The 21,560-nt window shown below is 36.7% G+C and overlaps 2 protein-coding genes across 5 annotated transcripts; one reads left to right on the top strand and one right to left on the bottom strand.

The window, feature by feature from the left end:
• The first annotated feature begins 4 nt into the window (after positions 1 to 4).
• On the top strand, positions 5 to 5,664 carry neil3 (nei-like DNA glycosylase 3). Of its 4 annotated transcripts, none has more exons than XM_067457435.1 (11): positions 5 to 285; positions 375 to 484; positions 689 to 754; positions 1,213 to 1,344; positions 1,668 to 1,881; positions 2,006 to 2,080; positions 2,178 to 2,344; positions 3,342 to 3,511; positions 3,603 to 3,993; positions 5,055 to 5,214; positions 5,333 to 5,664. In XM_067457435.1, the coding sequence occupies exons 1-11, from the start codon at positions 175 to 177 to the stop codon at positions 5,513 to 5,515; spliced, it is 1,779 nt and encodes a 592-aa protein (XP_067313536.1). In that variant the 5' UTR covers positions 5 to 174; the 3' UTR covers positions 5,516 to 5,664. The 4 variants fall into 4 exon arrangements, with proteins under 4 accessions (XP_067313536.1, XP_067313535.1, XP_067313538.1 ...); XM_067457434.1 differs by having other exon boundaries at positions 5,052 to 5,214; XM_067457437.1 differs by lacking the exon at positions 689 to 754.
• Positions 5,665 to 5,793: 129 nt separating this feature from the next.
• On the bottom strand, positions 5,794 to 16,866 carry aga (aspartylglucosaminidase). Its single transcript, XM_067457438.1, has 9 exons — positions 16,686 to 16,866; positions 16,448 to 16,601; positions 11,439 to 11,551; positions 10,870 to 10,982; positions 7,096 to 7,207; positions 6,691 to 6,766; positions 6,384 to 6,491; positions 6,112 to 6,245; positions 5,794 to 6,026 (listed from the first exon to the last, which is right to left on the bottom strand). Exons 1-9 carry the CDS (start codon positions 16,807 to 16,809, stop codon positions 5,926 to 5,928), a joined length of 1,035 nt encoding a protein of 344 aa, XP_067313539.1. The 5' UTR covers positions 16,810 to 16,866; the 3' UTR covers positions 5,794 to 5,925.
• Between the last annotated feature and the right edge of the window lie 4,694 nt (positions 16,867 to 21,560).

The raw sequence follows: 21,560 nt of genomic DNA, 5'->3' as shown, positions 1-21,560 counted from the left end.
TGACGCCTGTATGCTGCTGACGCATCGACGCATGCGCAGATTTGAATTATCTGGCGGGTTCTTTCTATCTGGTCACTTCTTGTTTGCTGGGATAACAACATTAGCGATCTTTTTGATATTCGATCACCTTTTTTCGTTGTTTGCTTATATAGAGACTGATAAATACAGTTCGCAATGGTCGAGGGTCCGGGGTGCACTTTAAATGGAGAGAAGATTCGTGCAAGAGTTCAAAAGGGACAGAAAGTTTTAGACATAACGTTACGAGGAAATGAAAGCAATAAATCAGTAAGTGCATGACAGTGCAGCTGATGATGTAGCAGTCTTGCGTATATGAAATACAATATGAATGTTAACTTGTTTTCTTTGTATTTCAGTCTGATGACAGTACCAGGAGCTCTTTCCAAAGCTTTATGGGCTGTGAGTTCACAGGGGTGGAGACTCTGGGGAAAGAGCTGTTCATGTATTTTGGCTTCAGAGCTCTGAGGTTTGTTGTAAACGCAAATTAATTCATCTCCGCTTTGTGTTTTAAATTATTATTTTATGTAGTGATTTGTTAGAGGTCATGGACCAAATTAAAGTTTCTTTCCCTATTAAGGCAGATTGAAATTTTCTGGCTTGCTTCCCAGAGCCCTGTTTAGATTTGAAAAGCACTCAAGACATGCAATTGTGTTCTGATTTATCATTACAGTACTTTGCAGACTGTAGCAGGGCAGTTTTTTATTATTTTTTTTTATCTTAAAGGGCAACTGACAGGGTAGGAAAGAAGCTTTGTGTAAATGTATATTCACAAATAGTTGAATGTTGGTTTGATATGCAAGACGATTTTCCACACTAATAGAAAACCTGGAAATATCAAGGAAATAAATAAATGAAAAAGTCATAAATATCCATAGTGAATACATTTTCTAAACTATTCCATTGCCAAGATTTTCAGTGCGGCGTTTGCTCTCTAGGCTAGTGTGATTGGCATCAGTCTGTCCTTTGAGGGTAACTGTCTGTGTGATTGATATTGTGGCAAATGTTAATACTAGCTAATCTCTTTCACATGGGGCTCAAAGTAGTGTGTTTAAATCTAAAATTTGTACTTGACATACAAATGAAAATCCCCACAGATATTTAATAAATTTTAAAAGAAAATCCTTATCCAGTTATCACAAATGACTAAGTATAAGGAAATCCTTTTAAGTTGACTTCATATGTGTTTTGGTTTAGACTGCACTTCGGCATGAATGGTTCCTTGAGGATAAATTCCTTGGAAAAAGACTTGAAAGGAAAAACCCCAGTGCTGGTTATTCAACTTTCCAATGATGCTGTCTGTTTCTTTGACACAACTGTAGAAATCAGGTAAAATGTCTTCCAATACCTCAAATTACGGTTATAACATTAGTAAGTATTACAGCGGAATAAGTATTACATTTAATTCTGGATTAGATTCTATCTTTATTGAAAGTCCTTCTGTGTCAAGAACTTAATCCTAATGTACAACTTGGAGGTTCAGATTTAAAACAGGTAGCCTCCCTGTCGCAGAAACGCTGGCTATGCTGGATTAAATTCTAGACTATCGTAGCTCGGTGTGATCCAGACAGCCTGAACTCTTTTCATTTTTACACTGAGCCTTCAAAGATTCTGACTCCTCAGGGAATAGTAATTCTGTTTGCTTCCCTTAGACTCTCTGATGACTGTGAGCAGAAAGTAAAAGCCATGGAGGCTCTTGATATCTGTTCGCCAAAGTTTAGTTTCTCTCGGGCGGTGGAAGCTGTAAAGAGGGAGAGTGCGAGAATGCTCTGTGATGTTCTGCTGGATCAGGCCCTCCTACCTGGTGTAGGAAACATAATTAAAAATGAAGCGCTCTTCGACAGTGGCCTTAACCCTGCTGTCAAGGTAAAATTCGCTTTGTCCAGTACCGACACAAAACTGTCAATATCTCTGACGGATGTTACAGTTGAATGGACGTTTTACACTTTATTTTAAATATTTTATTATTATTTCTTCTGCACTTTTAAAGGTCAAGCAGTTGACAAGCGAACAAGTTCATCATCTTGTAAAGATGACACGAGATTTTACACTCCTATTTTATAAGGTATGTTTCCATTATTCTGAATCTGGACAATAAATAAGTATTTTATGTTTTCTGTCAGATCTGCATTCAGTTTTTATTTCTGTGCTTTCCAAAACAGTGTAGAAAGAGTGGATCCCCACTTTACAAGCATTACAAGGTGTATAAACGTCCAAACTGTGGCCAGTGCAGTGGAACTGTCACTGTCTGCCGACTGGGAGACAACGGTAGAATGACATATTACTGTCAGCGCTGTCAAACAGGTGATCCAAGTGAAGTGAACCTCAGGTTAGCTGCACCTTCTTTCATAGATACTAGGGGTGTAACAATACAATACGCTCATGTCATGATTAAGTTCGATACATGATATACTGATCTCGCAGTACTTTGAACAAAGCCAAAATGGAGCTTAAAATGGCCTGCATCGATCCTTCATGTTAATTTTGCATCGCTGCTGTTTCTCTATCACACAACTGCTAATTATAGTCTAAGTGAATAGGTAAACACACTTCATGAAGTCACAGACTGGAGCCGCGTCACATACATGACGGCCTACTGCCTAACACAGCTGTCAATCAAACATTATGCAAAAAACATAGACTGTAAAAAACTAATTTGATTCATTTCAGTATTTGAGATGTTATAATAGTTTTGTAATTATGTTAAAATAATTTAAACAACTGTTATTTAACAAATATTATTATATTTGTATAATAAACAGAGGGCCTATTCATCATAGTGGGTGGGCCTGTGCCTTCCAGGCCCATCCGCTGGCTACGCCCCTAAATACTGTTCATTAAGAATTTGGTATTACATCAGGGGTGGACTTGGTCCTTCTTTCCATTCACATGGTAATGGTGACACCAAAATAAAAATATTCAAGATTCTCTTAGATAAAAATACAGAATTTTGTCCCTGACTGCATGCATCTAAAGTTTTAAATATGTGTGTGTATGTGTAAATATATATATATATAATGATTTTTTTTTTAATGTATTAATAAGTACCGGGATACATGTTGAAGCTCAAATCTGATACCCTCTGGGTTTACCATATATGATGCACCATTACAATATCTTATGTTAAATTAAATCGGTCTAAACTTTCTTTTTGGATGAACTATCCATAAAAACACACATTGAAACAATCTGCTATCCATAGTCCACATTGTTGCATTAAAATATATAGTGACACGATATATTGTTACACCCCTAATAGCAATATACCTATTTGTATACACGCATTTATAAATGAGAATTCAGCTGCTGACTCTTCACTTTAACAGTAAACTGCCAACTCGCAACAGTCTGATTGGATGGGCTTATCAGGGAGGAAGGAGCAACAATGATGATGTGGCGAAACGAGAGGAGGAAGAGTGGGCGTGTTCCCTTTGCACTCTAATCAACAGGCCAATCAACAAGTATTGTGATGCTTGTATGAGCCCTAGACCAGAGGGTGAGTTTCAAACTTGCATATTCAAAGTAAAAAATATTCAAACATGGTTCATATCTATCTAGCTCTTGCTCTCTTTTCTGAGTACCTATAGAGCCCACAAAGCTGGAACATTCACCTTTGAATCAAGACCTGATCCGCTACCCCTGCAACAGTTTTAGCAAACCCCTGCAGGAAATAAAGATGAATCGTAGGACTGCATTTGGGACCACCACTCTAGTCCTAACCAACCTCAGTGCAAAACCTGACTCTCCTACAAGTCCTGCCATTAACCAGGCACACACACCAGAGACAATGACAGGTCTGAGCACACACGACAACTGGCAGCGGAGGAGTCCCAGTAATGGCGTGAGTGGGATGCAATTCAAAGGCAATGAGCCCTATAAGAGAGAATCTCTAGCAGACCACAGTCAGCCTAACAAGAGATTGAAAACCATGAATGGAGCGTTTTCTGGAGAAAGCATGCAGCGCATCTGCTCCTCGAGGTGAGTGAGTGCAGTTAGAGTTTCGCCTATGACAAGATGTATTAGTGAATTGCTGATATTTTTTTTCAGTAAAGGGTTAGTTCACCCAAAAATAAAAATACTGTCAGCAATTACTAAACCCGTAAGAGCTTAGTTCATCTTTGAAACCCAAATTAAGATATTTTTGATGAAATCCGAGATCTCTTTGACCCCTCATTAGACAGCAATGTAATTACCACTTTCAAGGTCCAGAAAGGTTGAAAAGACATCATTAAAATAATCCATGTGACTCCAGTGGTTCAACCTTAATTTTTTGTACAGACAAGAATATGTTTATGTTTAAAAAGCAACGAATTTATTTAACTTCTTATTAATTTCTTCTCGTCTGTGCTAGTACGCACTCATACGCTGTTGATGTAGTGTTAAAATATCAAGTACTACAGCAGAAAGGTGGCTCACCATTGGCTAGCTCCTGTGTCAGCATCACACACATGCGTCAAAAAGTATTCTCGTTGCTTCAATATATTAAGGTAACCACTGGAGTCACATTGACTATTTTAACAATGTCTTTTCTACCTTTCTGGGTCTTGAAAGTGGTTATTACATTGCAGTCTATGGAGGGGTCAGAGAGCTCTCAGATTTCATCTAAAATATCTTAATTTGTGTTCCAAAGATGTATGAAGGTCTTAGAGAACAAAATGAGGATGAGTAATTAATGACAGAATTGTCTTTTTTGGGCGAATTAACCCTTTAGTATAACCAAATAAAAATAGTTGTTTTTTTTTACAATATATGTAAAAATATACTATAAATAAATTGATAATTCACCTGTCGTCATGTATTCACCCTCATGTCATTTTAAACCTGTATGACTTTTTTTAATATGTGGAACAAGATATTTAGATTTTTCTTTCATACATTGCAAACCCATTGACTTGCATTGTAAGGACAAATCTTCAAAATATCTTTTGTGTTCTGGTTCTGAGTATTATGATTACGATCATTTCTTTATGTTGGATGGCACAATATAAAATAAATACATCTGATTTTGACAAAAGAACATATCTCGCACAACTAAGCAGGGGCACGCAGAGTAAAGACGCATCTCTACCCACAACCCCCTGCTGCAATAGTCATCACCAACCATGCACCCTGAGGGTGGTCAATAAGGAAGGAGAAAACAAAGGCAGGCAGTTTTACACCTGCTCCTTACCTCGAGGAACTCAGTGTAACTTCTTTGTGGTAAGAAAGAAAATGTAACATTTTGAAACCTATGTAAAGTCATCCATTTTAATGTTCAAATTAGATGAAACCTAGAATTATTGGTTTACACTTATTTCAAATGTGATTTTTGCAACAGTGGGCAGACCTGCATTTTCCCACGTGTCATCATGGCAAACGGACTCTTATGAAAACCGTTCTAAAACTGGGACCGAATAATGGCCGCAACTTCTACACATGCCCAGTTAAAATGGGCAAGCAATGCAACTTCTTCCAGTGGGCTGAGAACGGCCCTGGCATCTCAGTTCTGCCTGGCTGCTGAGTCCACAACATGAGTTGGACTTTACATCTTTTATTTAAATGTATTAAAATGATTTTGAAGCCACGCTTGTTTTTCATGTTGAGATGATGAAAACATAAGTGTATGCTTTGTCATAGTAAATCTTTAATAAAAATGAATTTTAAAATAAAGCATTTCCAGTGAACATAATTTTCTGAGTTCTGTGAAAACATGTAGTGCAAGTTAAAAACATCTCAGAGCTTAATGTATTTCACAGATCCTAAAACAGAATTTTATTTTATTTTAAATACATAAGAATTTCTTTTTGTTCGTTTTTTTTTTTTTTTTTGTAGTAAGTGGGGCTGTGTGAACATTGATCATAAGGCATAGAGCAGTCAAAAAGCCATTAACAAACTTTAAGATCATGTTAACATAAAACAAAAGGCTCGCAGTTAAAAGCAGTCCACCTTCTGCAACTGAGATTGATTTGTCTGTGGGTTAACCACCATGAAGGGGAACTGGCTGAACCCAGGACGCTTGTTACAAGCAGCACCTTTGGATAAAACAGGAGAATTATGATTCTTATACCACTTTTTATACTCATTCTGAATAAGAAACAAACATTAGACATCATGTACCATATCCTCCAGTAGTATTGGCACAAATAAGTGCTCCAAAGAAATTGGGGTAGTACTTCTTGATTCTGGAGATGGCCATTCTACAGGCAATAGTAGGTTGGGCTCCATTTCTCATTAAATCAACAGCTAGAAAACTTTGACCAAACAAAATCATTTTATTAGAAGGTTTCAGTTGGATGTTTCTATAGAATCATACTTATTTCATCAGTACAGGTTTTTTTTTTCTTCTTCTGTTGATACGAGTAAAAGAACATCTCAAGAATGGTGATTACCTCGGAAGGAAACGCATCATGATGTCTCCATCCCCTGTGGCAGCCGCTCCCCCCGCTGTGCTGTCGGCATAAGCCCCGGCTCCAGCCACTGGTGAATCACCTACACGACTACAAATCAGCATGCATGTGCTTTACTAAAGCTCTATTGACAGAGGACTGGACACCCATTTCTGTCACTAGTGAACAACAGAAGAGCTAAAAATCACAGTGAAGTTTCTCAAGGTTCTGTTTTTCTTCTGATTTTAAACACTAATGCATTCTGCCTTCAACAGGACACCTGAGACATACTGACAGCTGTCATACTCACCCTGGAATCTTATGTGTTGCTCCATTGGTGGACGTTGCAGCAGCCACCTGTCCGTTCTTACCAATCACAACCATTCCTAATCAAAATTACCGGGAAGAATGTAACATCTAAGATCATATGCATCAATGAATTGAATCAAGCAGTGGTTTTCAAATATGTCCTTGAGGCATTCAGCCCATTTATCATACTTCCTGTTCATTATGCAAATTAAATCTAATGAGCTTGATACTCTGTGGACCTATGTCCAAGTCTGCATTAAGAAAAACAGATTTGTCTAAAGACTGATCATCCATCCATCCATCCATCCATCTATCTATCTATGCTTTGCAATGAATAAACATTCATCCATCCATCCATTCTACCTATGCAATGAATAAACATGTATAACCTTGAGAAGAATATTACCAATTGTGTCATGAGAACTGGGGTCAAAATTTACTTTCGATTGCTTCAGCCTCCACGACTTGGCTTTGGGCTTGTATGGCCCACATGAGTTGGAAGGATCTGGAAAAACATTCTGTAAAACAATCAGACAAAATAAACAACTGATAATGATTATGCTTTGATCTGGGACACAGAACAAAGCTGTTTTTGTATGACTTTTCTTGTTATTTCCTGATTTGCTTTATCCACCTTTAAAGTTTTCTGGGGAAATTCTGATTTTTGAAAATCTGATTAATATAGCCAACAACTCTTACAGTTTAATCTGAGTATGAAAACACAAAAATGTATTCAGAGCATTGTTTCGCATATTTCCATAGGGCTTTGATTGTGCCAAAAGCAGAGTGTTGGAATCAACCATTGTATTCTTCATAAATCTCACTATGCATTATTCATTGCTTTGTTTCACGGTGCATATTTTCTTGTCAGTGATTACACTGATATCCTTCCAGAACTTCTAAGCAAAGTCGGTGTGAACTGAGGTAAACATGACTCTGCTTCTCAATGTAACGCAAGTCTCGGGGTTCTAACCATAACAATTGTGGTCAGAATTATTGGCACCCCTGGTAAATATGATCAAAGATGGCTGAATAAATAAAAATAAACCTACATTGTTCATCTTTTTTATCTTTCATTAAAAAATGCAAAAATCTAACCTTTCATTGAAGTAAAAGAAATGAAAGCGGTGGTTAAATCACATTATGAAATATATGCTATTGGCACCCTTAATACATATGAGTAAAATATCTCTTAAGAATATTCCCATTAATATTTACATTTTTAGCACACCAGGGTGACTAGGAACATGAAATTGTTTATCTATAATGTCTTGTTTCACAGGGGTATAAATATGAGGAAACACTAGGGCCAAATTCCCTTAATCATTAATCACCAAACCAAAGAATATAGTTCGGATGTGCAGCAAAAGATTGCTGAGCTTCACAAAAAAAAAGTGGCTTTAAGAAAATAGCTAAAGCATTGAAAACTCCTATTTCCACCATCTGGGCAATAACTAAGAAGTTCCATTCAACTAAAGATGGTACAAATCTGCCTGGAAGAGGACGTGTGTATCGTCCTAATGCGGGGTGAGGAGAAATGTTTGAGAGGTCAAAGACTCTCCAAGGTTCACAGATGGAGAATGCAGAGACAATATGAGTTTTGGGGTCAGAAAGCCTAAATAAAATAAAATAAAATATCAAACAGCTTCTGCATCACCACAAGTTGTTTGGGGCCAAGACGTGTAGGCCTAGAAGGGAAACAGGTCTATTTAGCTCAAATTATTTTATTAATGAACTCATAGAGAATTTTGAAAGATTCAATTATTTTACAGCACAACAAATGAGTTTTCATTTGAACGGGCTGTAACTAAACTGTGCAGCAGATATAAATATCCAAGCCATAGTGAAACACTATTTATTTAATTATCACTTTAAATATAACTTTCCCCTTTGATCGACGGCTTGGTAAGCCAATTACATGGTGTGTTGGCGGATGAAAGGAAAGTCTTGTGGATGTTTGAAGTTGAAGCTTTCTGAAGTTCAAAACTTTGTGGCAAAACTTAGAACACAAGACTCAAAAACAAGAAAAAAACTAAGTAAAAGAAAGGAAAGTGAGACAAGAGTATTTAGATGGCTCAAGTCACTGTCTCTGTCGTAATCTGTCTTCTTTGTTTTTTTCCTAATTCTTTGTTTTTGCCCTTCATGACAGCTGTGAGGGGGTGATTTTTTTATAACTCATTCATTTAAATTATATAAAGCCTTAAAGTTCTGCATAATTAAGGGTGTGATTACTTTGAGTGACAGGTGGATAGCCATTTATCCTCTGTCTGTTAGTCATTGTATCACCTAAGCTCCACCCACATCCCGCCTCTTTGCCCATTTTCTGTTACCCGGGCATGACACAATGACACGTTGCAAGATGGCAACGGCCAGCTTGTCTCTACTTTACACTTCAGAACAGCTTATCGAAATCCTATGGGTGACGTCATGGACACTACATTCATATTTTTATGAATTGAAAGGTGTTTGATTATAAATCCGGCTATCATCCCTTTTAAATAATTTGATGCTGTTTATATGTAAAAACATTCTATGTGTGTTTTCTTCTGGATATAGACTCTGTGTCACACAAAGTTCATTAATTAAAATATCTGTTTTGGCTCCTTGTCTTGGGGATCAAACAAGCTCTGCTGTTATCTTGGTGTGCCCAAAACTTGCAAGGCCATAAAGTACTTAGCCTGGGTGGGTTTGTAAGCTTTGCGAGGACTGAATGGAGCCCATTTTTTTATAGTCAATTGTGTCTGGTGCACCCTAAAATCCTACAGGGGGGTTTCAAGAATAATAATAATAATAATAATAATAATAATAATAATAATAATAATAATAATAATAATAATAATAATAATAATAATAAATAATAAAATAACCCAGTAACTTTATTCTGGTAAGCCTTTTTCTGCAAGCATGTGGAAAAAGAGCCGCTCAGGTTTCTCTCCACTTCTGACATAGGGGATCTATTAGATTACCACCCCTTAATCTGCACATTTCCACCCATGGTGCAGTAATAGCATAGTTTCCATCCTCAGTCAGTTGTACACTATCCGCCATTTTCTCAGTGCTCAAGTAGCTATAGCACTGTCTTGTAAGCAATGCAGATGCATTGCCTGTATGAGGGACAATTCAAGGGAGGTTTTGATAAAAAGTAAACAGTTTATTAAGCACCCCTGAAAAGGCATACAGTCTGTATATATTTATGTATTATTAGTTGTAAGGAGTGTTTCTGACATGTTTTGTTGTTGCATAAACTACTGGAGCTGCTCATTGGAACAGGCAGAGTTGCGTTTAAGTGCTTCTAGTAAACACAGAAACTGGCGAACGGCGGCGGTCTTTCGAATCAGCTTTGACCGCGACTCTGGAAGACTTGGAGTTAAGCTTTTCTCTGAGAAAAGAACAAAGAACGGCACTGAAGACATTCTTAAAAAGGGAAGATGTGTTCGGAGTTTTGCTGACCGGATACGGCGATACGGATGTTTAATCTATCAACAAGCTCTGTTTCACCTTCGTTGCTCTGGTTGGTTGTAGCGCTATCCTATCGCATGCAGAGGGAGTTTGAAAGACAACCGTTTATCCCGCCCCTCGGATTGAGCCCTGTCTATGGTGAGTTTCCAGACCAAACATCTTGATGTGGGTCTGGCTTGTCAGGCAACATGGTATCATGAATTCTAGCAAATTCCAGCAGATAAAAAAAAAAATCTAAACCTGCTTTTGCTAGAAATCTTATAATGGGCTGTGGTTGGATCTTAAATCAGGACAATGATCCAAAACAAACATTAAAAATCAACACAAAAATGTGTCATTGACCACAAAATTAAGCTTTTGCCATGGCCATCAAAGTTCCCTGACCCTATAGAAAATGAGATGGGTGAACTGAAGAGAAGAAGCACCTTGGAGCTGGGAATCTGAAGGATCTGCAGAGATTGTGTGTGAAGGAATGGTCTCTGATCAGCCATCTTTGATCATATGTACCAGGGTTGCCAATAATTCTGACCACAACTGTATTTTATTTATATTTAGAAAAATCTGTTAAAGGTGTTTGGTGCATTTGAAGTATATCGAAACAGTTTATCTGCCACAGATCATCTTCTAAACCCACGTTTGAAGCTGCCAAAGGTTCTTAGGAACATAAAAGGTAAACCCTGCAGTGATGATTACACAGAGGTTCCTGGTTTTAGGGACTTACCTTTCTATAGTTGGGTTGACAATTCTGCTGCAACCACTTGGAGAAAATAGCTATTGATTGGTTAGTTGACAAGTCCTCAGACATGAAGCCCATGTTTTGTGCAAAGATTGTGGCTGCATGAAGACAGAAAAAAAGTTTATTTTCAGTTCTTCCAAACTTCATATAGCAGGGGAGATTTGAACTGAATAACATAGTAGAGCTGATTTGAAATAAACATTAGATACCGGAAAGAGCAAAGATAGAGCAGGGGAGGCTTACTCAGCCTTTTTTATTGTAATGTGGAGGTTATGCAGTCATGCAATCAGAAAGAAAGCTGTTTTAGTACTCAAGAAATCCTTTTAATTAAAAGAGCAGATGCATTATAGATGGAATAACAAAGTGTATGTAGTGAAGTGATGTATACACTAAGCTGATATAAAATCTAAACAGGGTTAGGGTTAGGGTTAGTGTCTACACATCATTTAGAGAAAGAAAGTTCAAGATGATATTTTAATACTCAAACTTTTTTCCCCCAGCTGAAACCCTTAACCACTGAATGGCAGCCACATAAATTGAGTGACAATTCCTACCTGACTCGCCCACTATGAAGGTGTGCTCTGTGTAGTCCATCACGGCTCGGGCGACACCAACAGCATTTTTGACCCTGCGTAGGTCTGCCACTGCCCCCACTTCCATTGTGTCTCTGAACATGGGGCATACACCAAACAAAAACAGAATAATGTTAATAATCTGACACTTTTTTTACCCACATTAAAACATTCCTGGACACTGTTTACAGTGCCTTCATTCATGTTTTGCATTCTAAAAAAAAAATTTGTATTGACAAAACTGTTTTTGATGTAGTCAATTTGCTGTATCGGTTGATTTGCATATTTGACAGTAACTGCAAAGTATAATGACAAACACTTAATGAGAAAACATAATTAGTTGCAGGTTTTAGCCTGCAAGTCCCTCTTTTGCTTTTTGACCTGATTGTTTCGGAGTTGCTTAATGCAATTTATCATTGAGCAAAAAACAGAACGCACAAACATTTGTGTCAGGTTATGATGTTGTAATGCTCAATATAACGGTAGAAAGGTGTATAACTTCCCATTGAAATCAGAGAGGTTCCTGATTCACAATCAGTTTTATTCGTAGAAATCCATATTTTTTTAATTCATGTGATCTTCGACTCTTTAATCAGTTACTTCCCCTCCTCGCAATGACATCTCGGCAGCGAAACCGCATACTTGAGTAGGTATTATTTTGAGAAAGTAATTACTTCACGACTGCTCAAAAAGTATGTTGTATAGTATAAATGTGTGTGGAATGAATGTAATCTGGATGTACTACATTCACCATGCTGTCATTATCACGTGACCTACCAGCATTAGTTGCGCGGCTGCACCGCTTCACCATCATACACAAATCGCGTCAATAGCACGCCAGGTGGATAAGCCAGTCTGTAATTGGTTCCCGCAAAAGTGTAACAGAAGCTGTAGAAATGAATGTACGGGTTTCCAGACTGAGCTGCAGGACAAAATCAAATCACCGGCAGATCAGGCTGGGTTTACCCAGTTTAAGGGCAGGTACTTTTTGCACACTCTTTTATGAGAACTGTGATGAGTACTGTTTTTCACCAACCATATTACATTTTAAATTCTACATAATACCTATCCAAGTTTTGTTGATTTTCCCAGAGCGCCACAGCAAAACATGGCTACCCACTGCTCCGGATTTGTGTTCACTGCGTGTGTTTAATCTCCACAGATGTGTGTGTGCACTTGGATGGGTGAAATTCAGAGCACAAATTACCAATATGGGACACCATACTTGGCTACATGTCACATCACTTTCACTTTCAAAATTAAGGAAGAAACTTTGCTTTATTTGTTCTACCTCTTTGGGAGAACTTTAGTTGTTATGTTCCTCATTTTATGATTTCAACTTTTCATTGAAAGATATACACTCACCTAAAGGATTATTAGGAACACCATACTAATACTGTGTTTGACCCCCTTTTGCCTTCAGAACTGCCTTAATTTTATGTGGCATTGATTCAACAATGTGCTGAAAGCTTTCTTTAGAAATGTTGGCCCATATTGATAGGATAGCATCTTGCAGTTGATGGAGATTTGTGGGATGCACATCCAGGGTACGAAGCTCCCGTTCCACCACATCCCAAAGATGCGCTATTGGGTTGAGATCTGGTGACTGTGGGGGACATTTTAGTACAGTAAACTCATTGACATGTTCAAGAAAACAATTTGAAATGATTAGAGCTTTGTGACATGGTGCATTATTCTGCTGCAAGTAGCCATTAGAGGATGGGAACATGGTGGTCATAAAGGGATGGACATGGTCAGAAACTAGAGATGCTCCGATCAGCATTTTTGGGGCCAATTACCGATCCCCAAGATCATGATCTGCTGATTGCTGATCACTGCCGATCACAGAATGGCAGGGGAATGGGAATCTTTTATCGATGATCTTGCAGGGTTTACACCATTTGTAGAAATGAAACTAACTCTAAAATAACTGTATTGAGAAAAAAAAAACTGTAGAAATAGGCTAGAGTCAAGATCTTGAAGAACCACCAAGTGTTTATTTTAGAAAATGAGATAACTTAAGGCTACTGTAGGAAATCTTTCCCAAATAAGGCAGAGTAACATAAAATTATTCCAAAAAAAGATGGGTTATGGGTCCTGCACACTGCGATTTTTCAAAATTCTTTACGAATGTTGCTTGTCAGACTGTACGAACATGATCCCCGATGTAAGCCATGTCAAACTGTAAGATCTCAGTTGTCATTAATGTCAGAATGTACGATAGTCAAGTCGCGCTAAAAACGGATGCACGCAAAAAAACGTCCTGAGTTTTATATCATCAATGAATAACGTGTTCGGTGACAGTGAGCTGCATTACACTCAGGACTGAAATGCTGGCTACAAAGAAATCTCTAGCTCTCGTCATGAAAAACCAAGATATTTAACTGTCGTCGTAGGAGAAGTCACACTGCAGGATTGTGCGCAAAATCTTCTGACACTGTCAGAATTTCGTCTGAGGTAAAATTTGATCGCAGTGGTAATTAATCGGCTGTGGTGAACATGTCAAACTAACGATCAAAGACGTCCGATTTTAGCCTAGGATCAAAGGAATCTTGCAAAAGATTTGCAAAGTTTGTCTCAGACGGCCAAATCGTGGGCAAAATCGCACAGTGTGCACCCGGCTTTAGGCAGACCAACACCCATCAGATCAGCTTAATGGGATGTAGCCTCTTAAAACACTGATTACATTTAATAATTGGCAGCTATATGTAATACGTGTTACACCAAAACGGGCTACTGCCAAAAAGGACAAAACTATGGCAAGTTTTTTTTTCTGTTATTATTATGAACGTCTGATGTAGTTGAGGAACCAACTATATCAGATCCAAAAAATAAAATAATGTAAGCTACTGCATGCCAATGCCATCCTTCCTAAATAATAAGAATGCTCCGATCAGGATTTTTGGAGCTGATCGCAGATACCGACCTATTTGAAGCCTTCTTTTTATCATTTATAAAAAGATAAATTATTTATAGGGAATTTTACAAACATTTATTCAGGGAATTGATTATTTCTAAAATTGGGGGAATTCCCCCCTTATAGGTGACTCGTTATATAAATGTATATAATTAACTATCTAAATCTTTGATTATGCAGTACATTTTTGTTTTTAAAGAATAAATTAGATTAATCCATACAAAAGTTGCAAAAGCTAGCCATTCAAGAGCAGCGAGTGACATTAAGGTTAATTAAACAACAAGACAGAGAAACTCACACTGTAAAAAATTATTTAGAAAAAAAGTTACCTGGTTGCCTTAAAATTTTGAGTTCATTGAAATTAAAATTTTGAGTTAATACAATAATACAATTTTTTGAGATTCGACAACCTTTATTAAAAGATTATTAAAAGATTTTGTAAGCATATTGGGTAATAATGTGTGTTATTTCTTATGACGCAGTGAAACATGCCAAATTGTGCTATTTTCATGATTTATCACATTTTTTATGTGGTTCAGATACAAAAATATTTTGAGTTTCTATTTATTAAACTAATTTCCTTCATTGTATAAACTCAAATTTTTAATTTCAATAAACTCAAAATTTTAAGGCAACCAGGTTACTTACTTTTTTAAGTTAAATTAACAAAAACCACCACAAATTTTTTACAGTGCAGAGACAGCAGCAGTTTATTCAACTGCTTTAACTTTAAGAGCGAATACATTGATACAGTTAGGCTACATGCAGTTATACAAATGTTAACGTTTACTCGCAAATCACGACGAGGTTTCTGTGCATACTCGTCAAGACGGTAATTTAGTACATACATTTTGTGTGTATTTGACCACTGCAGTGCAATTTGTACTCGCAACCTTTTTGTGAGATGGGGTGTTGTAACGAGTGGTTATTTCAGTCAAAGTTGCTCTTCTATCAGTTTAAATCAGTCGGCCCATTCTCCTCTGACCTCTAGCATCAACAAGGCATTTTTGCCCACAGGACTGCCGCATACTGGATGTTTTTCCCTTTTCACACCATTATTTGTAAACCTCAGAAATGGTTCCGCGTAAAAATCCCAGTAACTGAGCAGATTGTGAAATACTCAGACCGGCCCGTCTGGCACCAACAACCATGCCACGCTCAAAATTGCTTAAATCCCCTTTCTTTCCCATTCTGACATTCAGTTTGGAGTTCAGGAGATTGTCTTGACCAGGACCACACCCCTAAATGCATTAAAGGAACTGCCATGTGATTGGTTGATTAGATAATTGCATTAATTAGAAATTGAACAGATGTTCCTAATAATCCTTTAGATGAGTATACAGTATTTCCTTATTTATCTAGCAGTGGCCATGCTATTGATATTGTTAATGAATTTGTTTTTATTCACAAAACAATTATGTTTAAACTTTATCTAGATTTGATGTCTTTCTTTCTTGCTGAGATTTCACTTATTTGTAAATTCTCTTAAACTCATTCTTACTGATTGAGGTGCCTTTGTTATTTGTCTTTATTTAATTATCTATTTTTCTTTCTTTCCCTTTACTTTTCATTTTATGTAATTGTATTTCAATGCAGTGGTGCTTCTTTTCTTGCAATTACAAAATAATATAAGAAACAAATATATATATAAGAAATGTATACATTTTAGGACACTAAAACATGCATAAAATTACATGCAGCATATTTTGCATATACATTTTTACACAGAAACATTGATGACTTGGGCCTTGATTATATTGGATCGTATTCTGGCTGCAAATACAACTCATGAAATTCAAATTTTCTTAAATATTTCAAAAACTCTTTTTGGATATGTTTTACTTAAGTCCAGAAGATACCGGGGGAAAAGGGTGATATGAAAATGCTTTTTGGATGATCCACTTTGTTAGGGTTAAAGTAGCCTACAACTAGACTTTTGACCTGGCTGATACAATTATAATATTATAATTTTTTATTGTTTGATTTTTGGTTCTTGTAAATTATTATTATTATTTTCAACGTGGTGAAATGCCTAGTTAAGCGTACTGATATAAAGTAAGTAACAGATGCCTACCCATTCATTATCATCGCGTCCAGGGTGGTCTCTCCGCGCTCATCCGGGCTCCCGCCGAACCCCACGCTGCCATCACACTGCTCGAGCTCACACTGCGCGCAGCCTCTCTCGACCGCGTCCAGAACCGAGCCACCCTTCTGAAGCGTGCTCCAGGCTATGGAGAAAAACCATAGAAGATTCAAGTCTAGACATTCATCAGAGCTCATAACTTACGGCGCAGTCATGGTAAACGTTTCACCTGAGCTAGCTGCATTTTTAAAATGCCAAGTGTTGATCACCAAGGGGAGAGCAGCTTGATTTAGGGGAACCAAACAAATGAAGGCAAATACTATTTGAATCATATTACAATACTCAATAGACATAATACATTTCGTTCATCCTGATCGCAAGTTCTGTCATGGAACTATTCACATCCGTGTTTTGTCACATGACGAGGGTTGATGCGTTAGGTCAATGAATATTTAAAGGGACCGCGCAGTCAAAAACAAAAAACAAAAAGTGTTCCAAATTATTATGCAAGTGACATAGCTGGATTTCAGTACAATAATAATTCCAATTTTAGTTTTTTTTTTCATAGTAAGTGTTTCTTTGTTTTATTTCTCCATATCTTTTTAGATAACTGATATCAAACTCAAGACGTCTGAGTTTTTTCTTAGACGTCTTGTAAGTCTTGTAAATGGAAACCAAAGAGGTTGTTCTGTTATTAAAGGGTTAACTCACCCAAAAATGAAAATTCTGTCATTAATTACTTACCCTAATGTCGTTCGACACCCGTAAGACCTCAGTCCATCTTCGGAACATAAATCAAGAAAGTTGTATAGAAATTTGATGGCTCAGAAAGGCCTTCATTGACACCAATGTCATTTCCTCTCTCAAGACCCATAAAAGGCACTATAAAGACGTCATTACAAAGTCCATCTCACTACACTGTGGTTCTACCATAATTTTCTACGAGAATTTTTTTTTAAACAGTTATGAATCAGTGTTTTAAATGATTTGTATCGCCAAAGTCACTTGATTTCAGCATTTTGGTGGTTTGACACGCAATCCGAAACTTGATACACTGATTCATAATGGTTGAAAGCTTTGTTTTGAAATCGGCCCATATGTCGTCATTATTTAGGTTTTTTAAATTATTGTTCAAATTATTGTAGAGTCACTGTAGTGAGAGGGACTTTGTAACGCCGTCGTTAGGGTCTTGAGAGAGGAAATGACATTGGTGTCAATGGAGACCTTTCTGAGTCATCGGATTTCAACAAAAATATCTTCATTTGTGTTCTGAAGATGAACAAAGGTCTTGTTGGTGTCGAACAACATTAGCGTAAGTAATTAATGATAGAATTTGCATTTTTGGGTGAACTAACCCTTTAAGCTTTATTACACAGTTCTCATGCGATATGAGGAAGACATTTCTTTCTGAAGAAGAAAAGCATGAAATGGTGCCATGTTATGCAAAAAAACAAAAACCAATATTGTGCAAAAAATGACTGGAGATGATCAAATATCATAATATTTGTGAGTACTTTAAGCACTGCAAAATATATATATTTTTTAATTGTCTAGTGACTGGTCACATCTTATTTTAGTTGGCCAAATTTAATTTCGGTGAATTAAATTTGGCAACTGAAAAATTTCAATATGACCTTGGAGAGACCGAGAGAGAATGCGATCAGTTAAAGGCTTATCAAGGAAAGGGTCTCTCTCTCTCTCAAAAAAAAATATTGTATTAAAAGGACATTTAATATATATATTATTTATTTTTTGACATACATATATCTGGTGCTTTTTGTTGAAGGTTTTACTAACAAACTTGTTTTTTTTGTAATCTTATTTAAATGTATATTTTTTTATCAAAACATAACTACTTTCTTCATTCTATCACTCAGTCAAGATGCTGTAGCACTGATATATAGCGAACAAGTAAGCCACTGGAATCTCAAGAACCTTTCCATGCAGGCTGGGAGTTACATTTTAGCCACCTCTAACCAAAGCTCACAAAGAGAAACGTTTACAGTGGGTGTAGAAATACATTTTTAAACTGTTTTATTGCTCTGGTGCTTTTTGCAGCATGTGAAAAGAAGGTAGTATCCTTCCTTTTATAGTAGAACATGATCAGTTATAAAATCCAATGACCTCTTGCAGAAGTAATTTTGACACCCGCAGAGACTCTTTTCACTTCACAATATTCCAGCCCAAATCATCACCCGCTTGCTCCTTGCTGATGTCACAGTCTTGTTGGAACGTGGTGGACATTCACCAAACAGAAATACATCCATCTAGACCAGGGGCCTGTACCATAATTTAGTTAAAATAAACCCGTTACAGGATTAATTTCGAGTTGACAAAACCAAACCATTGTATTAAGGCTTTGTTGTTGGTCCCATGATACTGATCATCAGCTGTCTCTGTCAACTCAGGCTTTGATTGAGTTCAGGAGTTTAAAAAAATTATACATCAAGAAGAAAAGAGCTGTCTATGAAAGAGAAACATGAGAAATATAATATACATATAAAAATATATGTCAATGCAAGTAAAAGTTATGAAGTTAGTTTAGTATATATATCGAGACAATTGAACATTTAAGCTTAGTAAGCTTCTTTTTTAAATAGCTTGACTTTAAATAGGATATTTATATTAATTTTAACAAAGTGCCTATAATGATTGATTAACTAAAATGATAAATGTGTAATTGATTAAGGGTATAATAATTACATAAATTATAGCCTAAAGATCTAAATCATTCAAAATTATTATTATTATAAATAAGCATTAAGCTTTATTCTTTAAAAAAAACATTTGCTATGTAGTGACCTTTAATTTAGAGTAGAAACAGTGGGAGTGCATTACAACTGTGTCACTTGACTCACAGCTAATTGGTCCAATTTCAGTTTGAAATCTCTTATCTAGAACATAACCTGCCCTGGAGCAGGTTAGCCCTGGAGCATAAGTTACTATGGCGATGGACACAGCTAAAAGCCAAACCACTTCCCAGGATTGGCACAAACTAAGGTTAAACATGTCTGGCTAGCCAGCTGAACCGGCTTCATCGTATATATAGGGATGGGCCTAAACACTGCCCTGCAGAGTTTAGCTCTAACCCTGATAAAACTCACTTGTTTGTTGCTTTCTAGTAATCCTAAAGGCATTGATTAGCTGGTTCAAGCTGCTAGAGAGCTATACAGGCTTTTTTTTTTTTTTTGCTGGTATTTGCTAGAATCGGTGATACCATGTATCTGAACAAGATGTCCAGGACCTCCAACAAAAAATATGTCCACAACATTAAAACTCCAGCAGTATATTTAACTGTAGACATGGGGTACTTTTTATCCCTGTTTGCACCAAACAAATCTGCTAGGTTTGCTGCCAAAAGGCTCTTTTTTTAGTTTCATCTGACCACAGAACCCAGTTCACTTTTGAAGTTCCAGTCGTATCTGACAATTAAATATGCTGGAGAGTTTTTTTTTGGATGAGCGAGACTGATTTTTCTTGAAACCCTACTAAACAACTTATGTTGATATATAGAGGTTGTTAGATTTTTTTAAAAAGTCATTCTGACCCAAAAACTCAACTTATCTACAATGCTCCATCTGTGAACCTTGGAGAGTCTTTGGCCTCTCAAGCTCTCCTCCTCGATGTGGACACACATCCTCTTCCAGGCAGATTTGTAACATCTTTAGTTTAATGGAACTTAATTATTGCCCTGAAGGTGGAATAGGGGTTTTCAAAGCTTTAGCTATTTTTCTTAAAACCACTGTCTATTAAAGACATAATCTTTTGCTGCACATCAGAAATACATTCTTTGGGAAACTCTTATTCTGATGGATGATTAAGGGAATTGGCCCTTTGTGTTTCCTCATATTTTGACTCATGTGGAACAGGATGTTAGCTACATAATTTCATGCTCATAGTCACCCTGGTGTGCTAAAAGTAAATATATTATAAAAATATGAATAAAAATATTAATGGGAAAATTCTTCAGAGATATTTTACTCTCTGGGGTGAAAAACATTATGGCCAATGTGTTTTGAAGAAAAGCATTTATTTCATCATGTGATTTAGCCCATAGGGGGTAAATCACATTATGAAATAAATGCTTTTCTTGCTTAATAAATGCTTTTCTTAATCAATTTTTCATTGAAGTAAAACAACTGAAGGGGGCCCCTATACTTTCCATTGTTTTACTTCAATTAAAGTTTGATTTTTGCACATTTTTAAATAAAAAATCAAAAGGAAAAACACTGCTGATTCTTTGATCATATGTAACCACTTCAGCTCTGCACCCCCCATTGGACCCACCACAAAACTAGACATATATGGTATCATTTGAAAGATTAAACCTCAGCTTTCTTAAGCTCCAAAATGCTTCAAAATGAGTCTATTTTCACATGTCTGTGAGCGAGCAGCAAATGACACTGTAATATGTCACCGGTGTCCAGATCAAAACATGTGATGCAGACAAATAGCCTACTCTTATTATCGTTAGTTTTGATTGTCGATGTTAGCTATGATTTTTGATGACGTCATCATCAAAATCATCAACATATTGCGTCATACGACAAAAAAGCTGAGAATCTCAGCTCTTTATAGACATGTTTCTAGACCAATCAGAGCCCAAGATCTCCCTTTACAAAGTTGAAGAGGCGGAGACTTCTTTTCGATTTCCTAGTGGCAGGCTTATGTCAATGCAGATGAGTAGGTGTTATTAGATAGTTTGGACAGATACAGGTCCTTCTTAAAAAAATAGCATATTGTGATAAAGTTTATTATTTTCCATAATGTAATGATAAAAATTAAAGTTTCATATATTTTAGATTCATTGGACACCAACTGAAATATTTCAGGTCTTTTATTGTTTTAATACTGATGATTTTGGCATACAGCTCATGAAAACCAAAATTCCTATCTCAAAACATTAGCATATCATGAAAAGGTTCTCTAAACGAGCTATTAACCTAATCATCTGAATCAATTTATTAACTCTAAACACCAGCAAAAGATTCCTGAGGCTTTTAAAAACTCCCAGCCTGGTTCATTACTCAAAACCACAATCATGGGTAAGACTGCCGACCTGACTGCTGTCCAGAAGGCCATCATTGACACCCTCAAGCGAGAG

This window comes from Pseudorasbora parva, chromosome 11 (genome assembly GCF_024679245.1).
Source record: "Pseudorasbora parva isolate DD20220531a chromosome 11, ASM2467924v1, whole genome shotgun sequence".
Lineage (NCBI taxonomy): Eukaryota > Metazoa > Chordata > Actinopteri > Cypriniformes > Gobionidae > Pseudorasbora > Pseudorasbora parva.
The sequence above is the reverse complement of the archived record's forward strand: the minus strand, read 5'-3'. Positions and strand labels throughout refer to the sequence as shown.

Bases quoted from the DNA above. Each gene is read 5' to 3' on its own strand.
- neil3 (XM_067457434.1), top strand. From the start codon at position 175: ATGGTCGAGGGTCCGGGGTGCACTTTAAATGGAGAGAAGATTCGTGCA. The intron at 286-374 runs GTAAGTGCATGA...TTTGTATTTCAG, and splicing joins GAAATGAAAGCAATAAATCA to TCTGATGACAGTACCAGGAG. The intron at 2,345-3,341 runs GTTAGCTGCACC...TCACTTTAACAG, and splicing joins CCAAGTGAAGTGAACCTCAG to TAAACTGCCAACTCGCAACA.
- aga (XM_067457438.1), bottom strand. From the start codon at position 16,809: ATGTCTATTGAGTATTGTAATATGATTCAAATAGTATTTGCCTTCATT. The intron at 16,602-16,685 runs GTGAAACGTTTA...TTTTCTCCATAG, and splicing joins TAAAAATGCAGCTAGCTCAG to CCTGGAGCACGCTTCAGAAG. The intron at 7,208-10,869 runs GTAAGTCCCTAA...ATTGTTTTACAG, and splicing joins GTCAACCCAACTATAGAAAG to AATGTTTTTCCAGATCCTTC.